Source organism: Haliotis cracherodii, unplaced genomic scaffold (genome assembly GCF_022045235.1).
Source record: "Haliotis cracherodii isolate W230 unplaced genomic scaffold, xgHalCrac1.p SCAF_3, whole genome shotgun sequence".
NCBI lineage: Eukaryota > Metazoa > Mollusca > Gastropoda > Lepetellida > Haliotidae > Haliotis > Haliotis cracherodii.
The window spans coordinates 5,053,683-5,068,622 of record NW_027266286.1 but is presented as its reverse complement, the minus strand read 5'-3'; the positions used below and the strand labels follow the sequence as shown (position 1 = coordinate 5,068,622).

General features: G+C 48.7%; 1 protein-coding gene across 1 annotated transcript; it reads right to left on the bottom strand.

Annotated features, from left to right (window-relative positions):
• Positions 1–6,931: 6,931 nt before the first annotated feature.
• LOC139474204 (uncharacterized) lies at positions 6,932–8,509 on the bottom strand. The gene has a single exon (XM_071257107.1). It carries the CDS (start codon positions 8,507–8,509, stop codon positions 6,932–6,934), a length of 1,578 nt encoding a protein of 525 aa, XP_071113208.1.
• Between the last annotated feature and the right edge of the window lie 6,431 nt (positions 8,510–14,940).

Below are 14,940 nucleotides of genomic sequence, written 5' to 3'. Positions count from 1 at the left end.
CCACAGATGGGAAATGTGTGAAGCCCATTTCTGGTTCATATACTGGAATATTGTTATACGCAGATGAAACCAACTCACTCACTAATCATGGCATCGTGATTTGCGAGACCCGTTAAGATCGGGGTGGAATAGGTCTTCAGCAACTATGCTTGTCTTAAGAGGCGACTAACGCGATCGGGTGGTCAGGTTCATGTTGGTTGATTCATGTCATCGAATCCCAATTGCGTGGATCGATGTTCATGATGTCAATCACTGGTTTAAACAAAAACAAAAACAAAACCCCAAACAAAACAATCCTGATCCGTGGACAGCATCGTGTTTTTTCACACCTGCGGAATACTGCACTTCGTGGGGCCACGTGTGGCCCAGTCGTCTAAGGCGCCGCAATTCGCTGTGCAAAGTTTCGTTCCTTGGGCATGCCAGAAACCTATGGTTGTGGGTTCGAATCCCAGTTCTCCCCGATTATGTATCTAGGTTTGTCAGCACCATACCTGTGCTCGGGGGTTTCATCTAAGTGGTAAACGTCTGAGACCTGCATCACTTCAGGCTTTCCTCCCACATTAAGCTGTCACGCCGTGATATCACTGGAATATTGTTAAAAGCGGCGTTAAATACAACTCACATGAACGCCAGACTGTACACTGATACCCTGGACAGTGAGTGAGTGAGTGAGTTTGATTTTATACCGCTTTTACCACTTTCCCAGCAACATCACCGTCGGGGATAACTGAAATGGACTCCACATATTTGAAAAATCGAACCCAGACCATCGACCTGACGAGCGAACGCTTAAACCACTAGACTATCCCATCGGTCCTTATCATCTCATCGGTGGTATGTACCAGTCTGTCGCACACTGAATATTTTTAAAGCTATGAGATGCTTAAAATTCCAATGAGATAACCCAAATAAGGTGTCAAATATTGTAGGTAGATTGCTGAAGTTTTATTAGCATCAAACAAACTAAAGCCAGTACAAAACAGGACGCCAACTTCCAAGGACCACCAAACTCGCCTGATTCCACACAGTACCGGTCGTGCATGAAACCAGGTTTTGTTGACATTTTGAAAGTTGTTGAATACATAAATCAAAACGAGGAGGGCGTACAAAAGAGTTGTTTTATTGCAATAGTTAGTAGCTGACGATGGGACGCAGAGGTTGAAGCGATTCGTTTTTATTAAATTCATGTTTTTATACCTATTATCAAATATGAATGTGTTCACTGGTTGGCTGGTCACTGTATGGTGTATTGATATGGGGCTGAGTGACAATGTTGTCACAGAGCATGTTAAAACAGGAGTTATACAACAGCGCAGTGTGAACCATTGAGCTGTTTTATGTCCCCTCCCCTGGAGCGGGCGTTTAAATAAGCTATTGGTGAAATATAGCCGACTTGACTCAGCACATGATTTACAAACATCACGGGAACATATAATTTTATAATGAACACAAAAAGCTGTTTCTTATTGAATCTTACAAGGAACATCGTCGCATTGTCGCCCTACCAGAAAATAAGCAAAAAGTGTCAAAATTGACCAAAGAGTGACAATGCGATACTGCGACAAGGCGACAATGTCCATACTAGGATTCCATAGTTTTTCCACGTATTGCTGCTTTGATATGAATTGTCTAATGGAGAGATTTATGACAATTGATATGAGTGAGTGATGTTTTATGCCGCTTCTAGCAATATTCCAGCAATATCATGATGGGGAACACCAGAAGTGGGATATCACACATTACACCCGTGGTGGGATTGAACCATTGCCTTCGGCGAGACGAGCGAGGTCTTTAACCACTAGCCCCCCCCCCCCCCCCCCCCCCCCCCCCACACACACACACACTGTCCTTAACACAGTGTACCCATATAGGATTCGAACCAGGGCATTCAGCGTGACTAGCAAACGCTTTAACCACTATGCTACCTCACCGCCCAAGCTTCTTCTAAAGTGGAATCTCTGTTTGTTTGTTGTATAACGCCGCACTCAGCAATATTACAGTCTGTAAAATATCGCGTCTGGACCAGACAATCCATGAGCATCGATCCACGTAATTGGAATATAATGACATGCATCGACCAAGCCAGCGAGCCTGATCACCCGATCCCGTTAGTCGCCTCTAACGACAAGCATAGTCGCCTTTTACGGCAAGCATGGGTTGCTGAAGACCTATTCTACCCCGGGGGGGCGGTCGGGTAGCCTAGTGGTTAAAGCGTTCGCTCGTCACGCCGAAGACCCGGGTTCGATTCCCGACATGGGTACAATGTGTGAAGCCCATTTCTGGTGTCCCCCGCCGTGATATTGCTGAAATATTGCTAAAAGCGGCGTAAAACCATACTCACTCACTCACTCACTATTCTACCCCGGCTATTCAGGGGCTTAAAGTGTGATCAAACATATGTTCTTGTCACGGCGGATCATATTCCCAGCTTGTTGAGGTGGGTGTGTGCCTTCCAGAAACTGTCTCGCTGCCACTTCAGCAACAGCAAGTTAATTGTCAGCGTTACATCGTCAGCATCTCCGTCTACACGATGACCCCGTCTCGGCAGAGCACCAAGTCTCATCTGTGAGGATTCGGCCTATTCTCCCACAGGATCCGCCGTAGGCCTTCTGCTAGACCTCGGCTGGAAATAACTGTCTCTGACAACCTTTGATTGATGAGGTGTTTGTTCAAGACTGTTTGGTTCTAAATCTAGATCAACTGATTCCTGGATCTGAAGAAACGCTTTTAGATAATTAAAATAAAAAGACGTGAAGAGTAATCAATTATTCTGTAAATTATTAGCTATCTCGCACCCTTGTCACAGCCGCGGTACAGTCGCATTGAGCGCCTTTGTGTCTGAAACATCAAACCTAACGCCTCACTGGTCAAACTCGTTTTCTTACTTGTCGTGAAACAATCTCCACATATATCCTGTACTTTATAAAAACCTTGGCACCAGTCCAATAAAGTGAAAACTATGGAATCCTAGGAGGGACATTGTCGCTTTTGCGCCCTTACACAAACAAGCAAAAAGTGTCAAAATTAACCAACGCGCGACAATGCGACAATGTCCCCTCTAGGGTTCCATAGAAAACAATATCTAAGGTTGCTACTACACGACACTCATTTTGAATATGTAAGAATTTATTTTGACATTGTCCAAAATTCCATAATATGAAAAATGTTTTTGAAGTTTGGTTCGATCTAGACAGTCCTTTTGATGCGGTAGAGAATGTATATCCTATCCTAAATTAGTATCTTGTGTAACGTTCAATATATTGGGAAGATCTAATTGTCCTGTGATGGCTATTTGCGTATAAAGAGAGAGAGAGAGAGAGAGAGAGAGAGAGAGAGAGAGAGAGAGAGAGGGGGGGGGGGGGGGGGGGTAGGGGGGGGGGGGGAGAAGATTGCTAGCTTGATTGTTTGGCGAGGACGCGATTGATCTTGACGACGCACGTTGTAATGTTTTATACCAGGCGACTCCAAGTCTACTCGTGAGATACGCCGCCCATCTCTAAACAGAGATTCATTCATGTAAATTAATCGTTTCTCAAACTTACAGTGTTAATAACATTTCCTCCACACAGACACTGGACATAGTGTTGCCTGATTGTACGCCCACCGTGTGGACCTGTCAATCACGTCTCACATCCTGCTCATTGACACGACCCGAGAAGTTCCGGGTAGAATAGATCTTCAGCAACCCATCCTTGCTGTAAAAGGCGACTATGCTTGTCGTAAGAGGCGACTAACGGGATCGGGTGGTCAGGCTCGCTGACTTGGTTGATGCATGTCATTGTATTCCAACTGCGTCAGCGATCCAGACTCGATTAGTTGCAGACCGCCGTCATATAGCTTGAATATTGCTGAGTGCGGCGTTAAACAACAAACAAACTTTTTTACTTAGACTTTATGCATGCATGTGGACATATCCCTACGACGTGTCTTGTTGTAGTGGTGCCGTGGTGCCTGTTGTAGTGGTGTCGTGATGCCTGTTGTAGTGGTGTCGTGGTGCCTGTTGTAGTGGTGTCGTGGTGCCTGTTGTAGTGGTGTCGTGGTGCCTGTTATAGTGGTTTCGTGATGCCTGTTGTAGTGGTGTCGTGGTGCCTGTTATAGTGGTTTCGTGATGCCTGTTGTAGTGGTGTCGTGGTGCCTGTTATAGTGGTGTCGTGGTGCCTGATGTAGTGGTGTCGTGGTGCCTGTTGAAGTGGTGGTGGGGTGCCTGTTGTAGTGGTGGTGGGGTGCCTGTTGTAGTGGTGTCGTGGTGTCTGTTGTAGTGGTGCCGTGGTGCCTGTTGTAGTGGTGTCGTGATGCCTGTTGTAGTGGTGTCGTGGGGTGCCTGTTGTAGTGGTGCCGTGGTGCCTGTTGTAGTGGTGTCGTGATGCCTGTTGTAGTGGTGTCGTGGTGCCTGTTGTAGTGGTGTCGTGGGGTGCCTGTTATAGTGGTTTCGTGATGCCTGTTGTAGTGGTGTCGTGGTGCCTGTTGTAGTGGTGGTGGGGTGCCTGTTGTAGTGGTGTCGTGGTGCCTGTTATAGTGGTGTCGTGGTGCCTGTTATAGTGGTGTCGTGGTGCCTGTTGTAGTGGTGTCGTGGGGTGCCTGTTGTAGTGGTGGTGGGGTGCCTGTTGTAGTGGTGTCGTGGTGCCTGATGTAGTGGTGTCGTGGTGCCTGTTGTAGTGGTGTCGTGGTGCCTGTTGTAGTGGTGTCGTGGTGCCTGTTGTAGTGGTGTCGTGGTGCCTGTTGTAGTGGTGGTGGGGTGCCTGTTGTAGTGGTGTCGTGATGCCTGTTATAGTGGTTTCGTGATGCCTGTTGTAGTGGTGTCGTGGTGCCTGATGTAGTGGTGTCGTGGTGCCTGTTATAGTGGTTTCGTGATGCCTGTTGTAGTGGTGTCGTGGTGCCTGTTGTAGTGGTTTCGTGGTGCCTGTTATAGTGGTGTCGTGGTGCCTGATGTAGTGGTGTCGTGGTGCCTGATGTAGTGGTGGTGGGGTGCCTGTTGTAGTGGTGTCGTGATGCCTGTTATAGTGGTGTCGTGGTGCCTGATGTAGTGGTGTCGTGGTGCCTGTTGTAGTGGTGTCGTGGTGCTTGTTATAGTGGTGTCGTGGTGCCTGTTGTAGTGGTGTCGTGGTGCCTGTTGTAGTGGTGTCGTGGTGCCTGATGTAGTGGTGTCGTGGTGCCTGTTGTAGTGGTGGTGGGGTGCCTGTTATAGTGGTGTCGTGATGCCTGATGTAGTGGTGTCGTGGTGCCTGTTGTAGTGGTGTCGTGGTGCCTGTTGTAGTGGTGTCGTGGTGCCTGTTGTAGTGGTGTCGTGGTGCCTGTTGTAGTGGTGTCGTGGTGCCTGATGTAGTGGTGTCATGGTGCCTGTTGTAGTGGTGGTGGGGTGCCTGTTATAGTGGTGTCGTGATGCCTGATGTAGTGGTGTCGTGGTGCCTGTTGTAGTGGTTTCGTGGTGCCTGTTGTAGTGGTGTCGTGGTGCCTGATGTAGTGGTTTCGTGGTGCCTGTTGTAGTGGTGTCGTGGTGCCTGTTGTAGTGGTGTCGTGGTGCCTGTTGTAGTGGTGGTGGGGTGCCTGTTGTAGTGGTGTCGTGATGCCTGTTATAGTGGTTTCGTGGTGCCTGTTGTAGTGGTGCCGTGGTGCCTGTTGTAGTGGTGTCGTGGTGCCTGATGTAGTGGTGTCGTGGTGCCTGATGTAGTTGTGTCGTGGTGCCTGTTGTAGTGGTGGTGGGGTGCCTGTTGTAGTGGTGTCGTGATGCCTGTTGTAGTGGTGTCGTGGTGCCTGTTGTAGTGGTGTCGTGGGGTGCCTGTTATAGTGGTTTCGTGATGCCTGTTGTAGTGGTGTCGTGGTGCCTGTTGTAGTGGTGGTGGGGTGCCTGTTGTAGTGGTGTCGTGGTGCCTGTTATAGTGGTGTCGTGGTGCCTGTTATAGTGGTGTCGTGGTGCCTGTTGTAGTGGTGTCGTGGGGTGCCTGTTGTAGTGGTGGTGGGGTGCCTGTTGTAGTGGTGTCGTGGTGCCTGATGTAGTGGTGTCGTGGTGCCTGTTGTAGTGGTGTCGTGGTGCCTGTTGTAGTGGTGTCGTGGTGCCTGTTGTAGTGGTGTCGTGGTGCCTGTTGTAGTGGTGGTGGGGTGCCTGTTGTAGTGGTGTCGTGATGCCTGTTATAGTGGTTTCGTGATGCCTGTTGTAGTGGTGTCGTGGTGCCTGATGTAGTGGTGTCGTGGTGCCTGTTATAGTGGTTTCGTGATGCCTGTTGTAGTGGTGTCGTGGTGCCTGTTGTAGTGGTTTCGTGGTGCCTGTTATAGTGGTGTCGTGGTGCCTGATGTAGTGGTGTCGTGGTGCCTGATGTAGTGGTGGTGGGGTGCCTGTTGTAGTGGTGTCGTGATGCCTGTTATAGTGGTGTCGTGGTGCCTGATGTAGTGGTGTCGTGGTGCCTGTTGTAGTGGTGTCGTGGTGCTTGTTATAGTGGTGTCGTGGTGCCTGTTGTAGTGGTGTCGTGGTGCCTGTTGTAGTGGTGTCGTGGTGCCTGATGTAGTGGTGTCGTGGTGCCTGTTGTAGTGGTGGTGGGGTGCCTGTTATAGTGGTGTCGTGATGCCTGATGTAGTGGTGTCGTGGTGCCTGTTGTAGTGGTGTCGTGGTGCCTGTTGTAGTGGTGTCGTGGTGCCTGTTGTAGTGGTGTCGTGGTGCCTGTTGTAGTGGTGTCGTGGTGCCTGATGTAGTGGTGTCATGGTGCCTGTTGTAGTGGTGGTGGGGTGCCTGTTATAGTGGTGTCGTGATGCCTGATGTAGTGGTGTCGTGGTGCCTGTTGTAGTGGTTTCGTGGTGCCTGTTGTAGTGGTGTCGTGGTGCCTGATGTAGTGGTTTCGTGGTGCCTGTTGTAGTGGTGTCGTGGTGCCTGTTGTAGTGGTGTCGTGGTGCCTGTTGTAGTGGTGGTGGGGTGCCTGTTGTAGTGGTGTCGTGATGCCTGTTATAGTGGTTTCGTGGTGCCTGTTGTAGTGGTGCCGTGGTGCCTGTTGTAGTGGTGTCGTGGTGCCTGATGTAGTGGTGTCGTGGTGCCTGATGTAGTGGTGTCGTGGTGCCTGTTGTAGTGGTGGTGGGGTGCCTGTTGTAGTGGTGTCGTGGTGCCTGTTGTAGTGGTGTCGTGGTGCCTGTTGTATTGGTGGTGGGGTGCCTGTTGTAGTGGTGTCGTGGTGCCTGTTGTAGTGGTGTCGTGGTGCCTGATGTAGTGGTGTCGTGGTGCCTGTTGTAGTGGTGGTGGGGTGCCTGTTATAGTGGTGTCGTGGTGCCTGTTGTAGTGGTGTCGTGGTGCCTGTTGTAGTGGTGTCGTGGTGCCTGATGTAGTGGTGTCGTGGTGCCTGTTGTAGTGGTGTCGTGGTGCCTGTTGTAGTGGTGGTGGGGTGCCTGTTATAGTGGTGTCGTGGTGCCTGTTGTAGTGGTGTCGTGGTGCCTGTTGTAGTGGTGTCGTGGTGCCTGTTGTAGTGGTGTCGTGGTTCCTGATGTAGTGGTGTCGTGGTGCCTGTTGAAGTGGTGGTGGGGTGCCTGTTGTAGTGGTGGTGGGGTGTCGGGTGTTGTGGTGGTAGGGTGCCTGTTGTCGTGGTGTGGGGTGCCTGTTGTCGTGGTGTGGGGTGCCTGTTGTCGTGGTGTCGTTGTATCGGTTGGCGTGGTGGCAGGGTACATGGTGTCGTGGGGGTTGGTGGCGTGGCGGCGGGGTGCATAGTGTCGTGGTGGTTGTTGGCGTGATGGCAGGGTACATGGTGTCGTGGTGGTGGTTGGCGTGGTGGCGGGGTGCATAGTGTCGTGGTGGTGGTTGGCGTGGTGGCGGGGTGCATAGTGTCGTGGTGGTGGTTGGCGTGGTGGCGGGATGCATAGTGTCGTGGTGGTGGTTGGCGTGGTGGCGGGGTGCATAGTGTCGTGGTGGTGGTTGGCGTGGTGGCGGGATGCATAGTGTCGTGGTGGTGGTTGGCGTGGCGGCGGGGTGCATAGTGTCGTGGTGATGTTTGGCGTGGTGGCGGGGTGCATAGTGTCGTGGTGGTGGTTGGCGTGGTGGCGGGGTGCATAGTGTCGTGGTGGTGGTTGGCGTGGCGGCGGGGTGCATAGTGTCGTGGTGATGTTTGGCGTGGTGGCGGGGTGCATAGTGTCGTGGTGGTGGTTGGCGTGGTGGCGGGGTGCATAGTGTCGTGGTGGTGGTTGGCGTGGCGGCGGGGTGCATAGTGTCGTGGTGGTGGTTGGCGTGGTGGCGGGGTGCATAGTGTCGTGGTGGTGGTTGGCGTGGTGGCGGGGTGCATAGTGTCGTGGTGGTGGTTGGCGTGGTGGCGGGGTGCATAGTGTCGTGGTGGTGGTTGGCGTGGTGGCGGGGTGCATAGTGTCGTGGTGGTGGTTGGCGTGGCGGGGTGCATAGTGTCGTGGTGGTGGTTGGCGTGGCGGGGTACATAGTGTCGTGGTGATGTTTGGCGTGGTGGCGGGGTGCATAGTGTCGTGGTGGTGGTTGGCGTGGTGGCGGGGTGCATAGTGTCGTGGTGGTGGTTGGCGTGGTGGCGGGGTGCATAGTGTCGTGGTGGCAGGGTGCATGGTGTCGTGATGTCGTGGTGTCGTGATGTCGAGGTAGCGGGGTGCATGGTGTCGTGGTGTCGTGATGTCGTGGTAGCGGGTCGCATGGTGTGGCACCGAAGACTGGAAACATTAAAACATGTTCCCCATCACACCGACTGAGACATTAATCTTTAATTATAAGTTTGACGGGGGAGCTGAATCATTTACAAACTGTAGTAATGCAGAACCTACTTCAGAGTACTCGTGCACTTATCTGGCTGGCACATTCAATCGGAACACTCCTGTCTGATTCATTCGGAACACTCCTAGCTTACCGCGATCTTAAGACACAATCTCGGATTTGACACTGTTGACCCACGAAATGACTCCCTGGCACAGAGACACTTACGATGGTTAACAGCTGGGATGGAGTGTGACAGTACCAACAGACCACATTGATGCTTAGACATGTAAAATGTGTCCATTTGATAGGCTGATGCTTGATAGGATCAGACAGTGTCATTTCCTTTCAGAGATGAAGAAAAAGGCGACGAAAGGCTAGTCCATAGATCACCTGACTGTGAAGGAAACATAAGAGTTGATAAGAAGGGTGTCGTTGCACAAAACAACCTTAGCTCTACGACTGTCGTAGGTCTATGTTAAAGTATGGGAGTTACGATCATCTTAGCGCTAAGATCGCTTTGTACGACGGCACCCTGGGCCGTAGCTAGGGGAAATGAAAATGTAAGCAATCATATTGCAGTACAATAAACTACGTTTATACCGAACACGCTTATAACGAACTGTCAGATATAACGAACTGTTTCTTGGTGCCGTCCATTTTCTGTATAGAATTTGTACATATGCTTACAGCGAACTACGGTTATAACGAATTAAAAATAGTTGTCCCTTTTAATTCGTTATAACCGTAGGTTACTGTACTTATTTTTCTTAACACTCATAAGCTTATCAAACACAAACACAAGCAGGTCAGTGCAACATATCTAAAACAGATATCACGAAATATCCTTACCAAGTTCTGTACATAACACATTTTAAGTATATAACGGTTTGATTATTGTGATCCAACCCAAATATCCTCATAAAATATATATTGTCAATGCAAGAGAATAACCACTCTAGATTATCCACCGAAACAGAGGGGCCAAATAGCTGTGAAAGTTATATAAATGGACCACAGAAAATCAGTTGTGACACCAGGTGTTCGCGTAAGGGGAAAGGAAATGCAACAAGGAAACAACATCAACTCATCAACGACAATTTTGACACTTCTGGGCGGGTCAACCTGTAAATTAAATAAAGATCAGGTAACTATAACAACCAACCAAAAGAAGAACACACTAAAGAAATTTCTTTTAATTATTAAACGCTGTTTTGCGTTTCACTTACATCACGTGTAGAATTAACGTTAGAGGAAACGTTTATCCTCAAAATTTAGCATTTGCACGCCAAAACATTCTGACTCAATGAGCAACAACAAATAATTCCTCAAAATCTAAATATTCTCGATTATCCAGCGTATCATATATCTGTTTCACTATGTTTAATTAGATGGTAGATATATTACTCTGGATAATCGGGGTTGGGGAAATGAGAGAATTGTTAATTCCAAGCATGCTAATACCTCTAGGGTTATTTGTAGGCTTGCATGTTGCAATGTTAGGGAAGAGATATTTCAGACATCACGTGATCACTAAGAAGCATTACAAGGTGCGCCAACCAACACTACCGGGTCACGACAGGAATCTCTAGCTGACCAATCAGATTAGCGTATTCTCAAAAGCCATGCAGACCTTAGCCAGATGTCAACTGGTGCACGCGAGTCTTTAGCCGGTTTCCGTCAGTGCGAGTTAATATCTTTACAGCGTATATATTGTCATGTAGCTGCAGTGATTGCCTGATCCAGCCGTTCACTTAAAACCTTTTACTGAACACCGTACCTGAAACAGGTTCCAAATTGAAATACTTCGAGCAGAATACATTTCATTTTCCGACCAATCAAATTAAAACACCTTTTGGGGGTAAAATTCAGCTCTTTTATGGATCTGGGGTTCTGGAAAATTAAATTGGCAGCACAGATATTTTTAACAATGTAATTCATTTTGAAACGTGTTATGCTAAATAGAAAATAAATTCTATGTTTTTAAAGATTTTATTAAAGCTGAAATAGTCGATTCTTATTATGTTGGTTGAATTGTAGCTGTAATGATGTTTGCGTAGTGTAAATGAATTTCCTCAAAATCGATTTGTTAAAGAATGTTTCATTTTACCCCAAAAGAGAATAATTCTTCCATCTATACGATAATAATTGTATTTTATTGTACCTGGGGGCGGTGTAATGTAATGCAAATAACATCTTTCTAAAACTAATAGAATCAGTCATATTACTTCAACGATCCGATTCCGTGTCTTTCCCCGTTCGGTTTCACAACGGCGCTTTTCCAGTGGGAGCCAATGAGAGAGCTGAAGCCACTTTGAAGTACATATGAAACAGTAAGATTGTGAAAATAGGGATTTCATGAAATCCCGGAGCAGCTTAGTAATTAAATGAAAACCCTGTTTTGGTAAGGGAATTCATATAATCTCTAACATATTCAGGGATTTCATGAATTCACTGAATATAATCACCAGTGATTTCATAAATCCCTATATTACTGTTGACATGTTCAATGACATTTTATGCAGTTCATTCTGTACATCACCATGACTACACAAATTATTGATAAAAAAAACAAATGTAAGTCAAATTCGTTAATCCACCCAAATTAACTCTTGTCAACATTTCTACACGCAGAATGAGAAAAATATAAATGGCTTACAGCTAATGCACGCCTTGGGCAATTTGTCTGTCATACATGCAATATTTTATTGTTTTAGACCGCAATCAAGGCGGAGAGATGACTGCTAGATAACCGTTTGTTTCGAAATAGCGTCCTATAGACAGCGTTGTGTTTCAGATATACCAGGAGTTGTGTTGAGTTAAATGTGAGCCTGGTATATATATAATGGGTGTATTCTTCGACTACGCTGGAGATAGCAGGTTTTATATACTTAAACCGGTTTTTTGACATGACGAGACGTGCGATTACTGCTTGTTCCAACGTATAGGAACTTGTGATAAATATGTGTTTCTACATAAAGTGTTTTGAGATATCCGCGTGTTTGAGCGCAAGAAACGTGAGATAACCGCTTTTCTCGACAGAACTGTGCTCAAGATAAGGTCGTGTTTCAGCACAACGGGGCTTGTGATAACCGCGTGTTTTAAGGTAACGAGTCTTGTGATAAGCGTGTATTTCGACATAAAAGTGCTATTGATAGCCGCCTGTTTCGACATTCAGGGCCTGATTTTACCGTGTACTTATATTAACGACTGTTCAATGATGGCAGCTGACCATTGTTTGTTTGTTGTTTATCGCCGCACTCAGCAATATTCCAGCTTTATGATGGCGGTCTGTAAACAATCGAGTCTGGATCAGACAATCTAATGATTGACATCATGAGCATGTATCCTCGCGACAGATGTCGTAATCTGCAGGCTAATATCACCATTACAAACATCGCTGTCTCATTCTGGAGCATGCTACTGGTGTGAAAAACCGTCCTTCGTTCTTCATTTTTAGGATCAAATACGTGACGTTGACTTATAACACTATGACTAAACGAGAGTTTATAAAAACGGTATTCGGATATCTAAGCTCAAAATAATTAGTAATCTGTCCTGAGTTAGTGAATCAAATGGTTTATATCATATGACTATATCAAACAATGTACGCTCACTTGGAACTGTGAACACTATGTTTAGTGAGTGAGTGAGTGAGTATGGTTTCACACATTGTGCCCATGAGGGGAATCGAATCCGGGTCTTCACCAGCGTGAAGAGCGAACGCTTTAACCACTTGGCTAACATCCCCCCCCCCCCCCCCCCCCCCCCCCACACACACACACACTCAATACTTTCGACCATAATGCACAACATACACACCAAGAATCGCTTCCCTTGACCATTTGTGGTGGTCCCGTCTTCATATTGCTTGCGTTCTGCTTAATGTGGATAGATATTCGCTCTACTGCCATACTGCTCGAGAGGACTCCGCGTAAAGGGACTTCAGGGCGTGTGCTCCTAGAGAGGTACAACCAGTGACAACAGCGTGAGTGGCAAGCCCTTGCAACACTGACATCATCGCACTAAGACCAGACAACACAAAGCCACACATCACAGCATAAGTGATCGCGAACGTCAAGCCACACATCACAGCATAAGTGACTGCGAACGTCAAGCCACACATCACAGCATAAATGACTGCCAACGTCAAGCCACACATCACAGCATAAGTGACCGCGAACGTCAAGCCACACATCACAGCATAAGTGACCGCGAACGTCAAGCCACACATCACGGCATATGTGACTGCGAACGTCAAGCCACACATCACAGCATAAGTGACCGCGAACGTCAAGCCACACATCACAGCATAAGTGACCGCGAACGTCAAGCCACACATCACAGCATAAGTGACCGCGAACGTCAAGCCACACATCACAGCATAAGTGACCGCAAACGTCAAGCCACACATCACAGCATAAGTGACTGCGAACGTCAAGCCTCACATCACAGCATAAGTGACCGCGAACGTCAAGCCACACATCACAGCATAAGTGACCGCGAACGTCAAGCCACACATCACAGCATAAGTGACCGCGAACGTCAAGCCACACAACACAGCATAAGTGACCGCGAACGTCAAGCCACACATCACAGCATATGTGACCGCGAACGTCAAGCCACACATTAAAGCATGTGTGGTTGGGAGCGTTGGGACCCACGGCACAAGATAGGTTACCAGATACACACGTGACATTATACGTGACTGAGAATGTGAAAGCCACACGTCACATCAAACGTGACTGAGAATGTGAAAGCCACACGTCACATCAAACGTGACTGAGAATGTCAAGCCCCACGCCACCTCATACGTCACAGTATCAGAGACTGGGAGCGTCAGGCTGGCCAGCGTCACAAGTCTATATGGCGCTCTTATCTTGCTAGTATGACGTACCTGTGACATAAAAATGTCAGAGCATGTCAAGGTCAGTCAAGTGAAACAGTCCACCCTCGCTACACCAATGCCCTGTATCGATGTCGTGTGTCCCGAAGTCTAGGCCCTCTGTCCTATGGCAAGCGCTCTGTGGTCTAGGCCCTCTGTCCTATGGCAAGCGCTCTGTGGTCTAGGCCCTCTCTGCTATGGCAAGCGCTCTGTTGTCTAGGCCCTCTGTCCTATAGCGAGCGCTCTGTGGTCTAGGCCCTCTGTCCTATGGCAAGCGCTCTGTGGTCTAGGCCCTCTGTCCTATGGCAAGCGCTCTGTGGTCTAGGCCCTCTGTCCTATGGCAAGCGCTCTGTGGTCTAGGCCCTCTCTGCTATGGCAAGCGCTCTGTTGTCTAGGCCCTCTGTCCTATAGCGAGCGCTCTGTGGTCTAGGCCCTCTGTCCTATGGCAAGCGCTCTGTGGTCTAGGCCCTTTGTCCTATGGCAAGCGCTCTATGGTCTAGGTCCTCTGTCCTATAGCAAGTGCTCTGTGGTCTAGGTCCTCTGTCCTATAGCAAGCGCTCTGTGGTCTTGGCCCTCTGTCCTATGGCAAGTGCTCTGTGGTCTAGGCCTCTGTCCTATGGCAAGCGCTCTGTGGTCTAGGCCCTCTGTCCTATGGCAAGCGCTCTATGGTCTAGGTCCTCTGTCCTATAGCAAGTGCTCTGTGGTCTAGGTCCTCTGTCCTATGGCAAGCGCTCTGTGGTCTAGGCCCTCTCTGCTATGGCAAGCGCTCTGTTGTCTAGGCCCTCTGTCCTATAGCAAGCGCTCTGTGGTCTAGGCCCTCTGTCCTATAGCAAGTGCTCTGTGGTCTAGGCCCTCTGTCCTATGGCAAGCGCTCTGTGGTCTAGGCCCTCTGTCCTATAGCAAGCGCTCTGTGGTCTAGGCCCTCTGTCCTATGGCAAGCGCTCTGTGGTCTAGGCCCTCTGTCCTATGGCAAGCGCTCTGTGGTCTAGGCCCTCTGTCCTATGGCAAGCGCTCTGTGGTCTAGGCCCTCTGTCCTATGGCAAGCGCTCTGTGGTCTAGGCCCTCTGTCCTATGGCAAGCGCTCTGTGGTCAAGGCCCTCTGTCCTATGGCAAGCGCTCTGTGGTCTAGGCCCTCTGTCCTATGGCAAGCGTTCTGTGGTCTAGGCCCTCTGTCCTATGGCAAGCGCTCTGTGGTCTATGCCCTCTCTGCTATGGCAAGCGCTCTGTGGTCTAGGCCCTCTGTCCTATGGCAAGCGCTCTGTGGTCTAGGCCCTCTGTCCTATGGCAAGTGCTCTGTGTTCTATGTTTTCTGTCCTATGGCAAGTGCTCTGTATTCTATGTTTTCTGTCCTATGGTAAGCGCTCGGTGGTCTATGTTCTCT

What these genes read in the sequence shown, in the direction of transcription:
- LOC139474204 (XM_071257107.1), bottom strand. Translation starts at nt 8,509, where the DNA reads ATGCACCCCGCCACCACGCCAACCACCACCACGACACTATGCACCCCG.